A 741-nucleotide genomic window follows, 5' to 3' on the forward strand; every position below is an offset into this window, starting at 1 on the left:
ACTCTTTAAAGTAGAGACGCTACATACTGATACACACCTGAACATCAGCAGGAGAGGACTCTTTAAAGTAGAGACACTACATACTGATATACACCTGAACATCAGCAGGAGAGGACTCTTTAAAGTAGAGACACTACATACTGATATACACCTGAACATCAGCAGGAGAGGACTCTTTAAAGTAGAGACACTACATGCTGATATACACCTGAACATCACCAGGAGAGGACTCTTTAAAGTAGAGACACTACATACTGATATACACCTGAACATCAGCAGGAGAGGACTCTTTAAAGTAGGGACTCTTTAATATGTTGTCTGGATATTCGTACCTTAACGTGGTGTCCATCCATGTAGTGTGTAGCATCTCTGAAGAGACGATACATGACGAAACCTTGAGGGTCGATGCTGTCGATCAGAGGATACGCCGTCTACACCCCCCCAAAAGAAAAGACAAAGTAAATCAAAACACAAAGAAAATAAATCCTTGTGTGTGTGTGTGTGTGTAAACAAGTCGACACACTTCCACACTCACAGCTCGGTTAGCATCTCAAAGGAGTGAATCAGACGTAAACAACCACAACTAACTGCCATTCATTTCTAACAGACTCAACAAGTCCTTTTGAAACACTTGAATAAGATGTCACATGTTAATCAGTAACCCTTAGACGTGGTAAAACGGAGCAACGCTAGCTGTTTACACCTTTATGCTAAGCTAGGCTAACTGGCTGCCGTTTCTAA

The 741-nt window shown here is 41.7% G+C and overlaps 1 protein-coding gene across 1 annotated transcript in view; it reads right to left on the reverse strand.

The window, feature by feature from the left end:
- Positions 1–332: 332 nt before the first annotated feature.
- LOC117444302 (mitochondrial import inner membrane translocase subunit TIM50-like) overlaps positions 333–741 on the reverse strand; it is a gene marked incomplete at its 3' end in the record, with an annotated part of 4,797 nt that continues 4,388 nt past the window's right edge. Inside the window, exon 4 of the mRNA XM_034079963.1 lies at positions 333–431. Within this exon, the coding sequence (XP_033935854.1) occupies positions 333–431 (99 nt within the window). The remainder of the gene's footprint in view (positions 432–741) is intronic.

The sequence above is a fragment of the Pseudochaenichthys georgianus genome, unplaced genomic scaffold, assembly GCF_902827115.2.
Source record: "Pseudochaenichthys georgianus unplaced genomic scaffold, fPseGeo1.2 scaffold_790_arrow_ctg1, whole genome shotgun sequence".
NCBI classification, from domain to species: Eukaryota; Metazoa; Chordata; class Actinopteri; order Perciformes; family Channichthyidae; genus Pseudochaenichthys; species Pseudochaenichthys georgianus.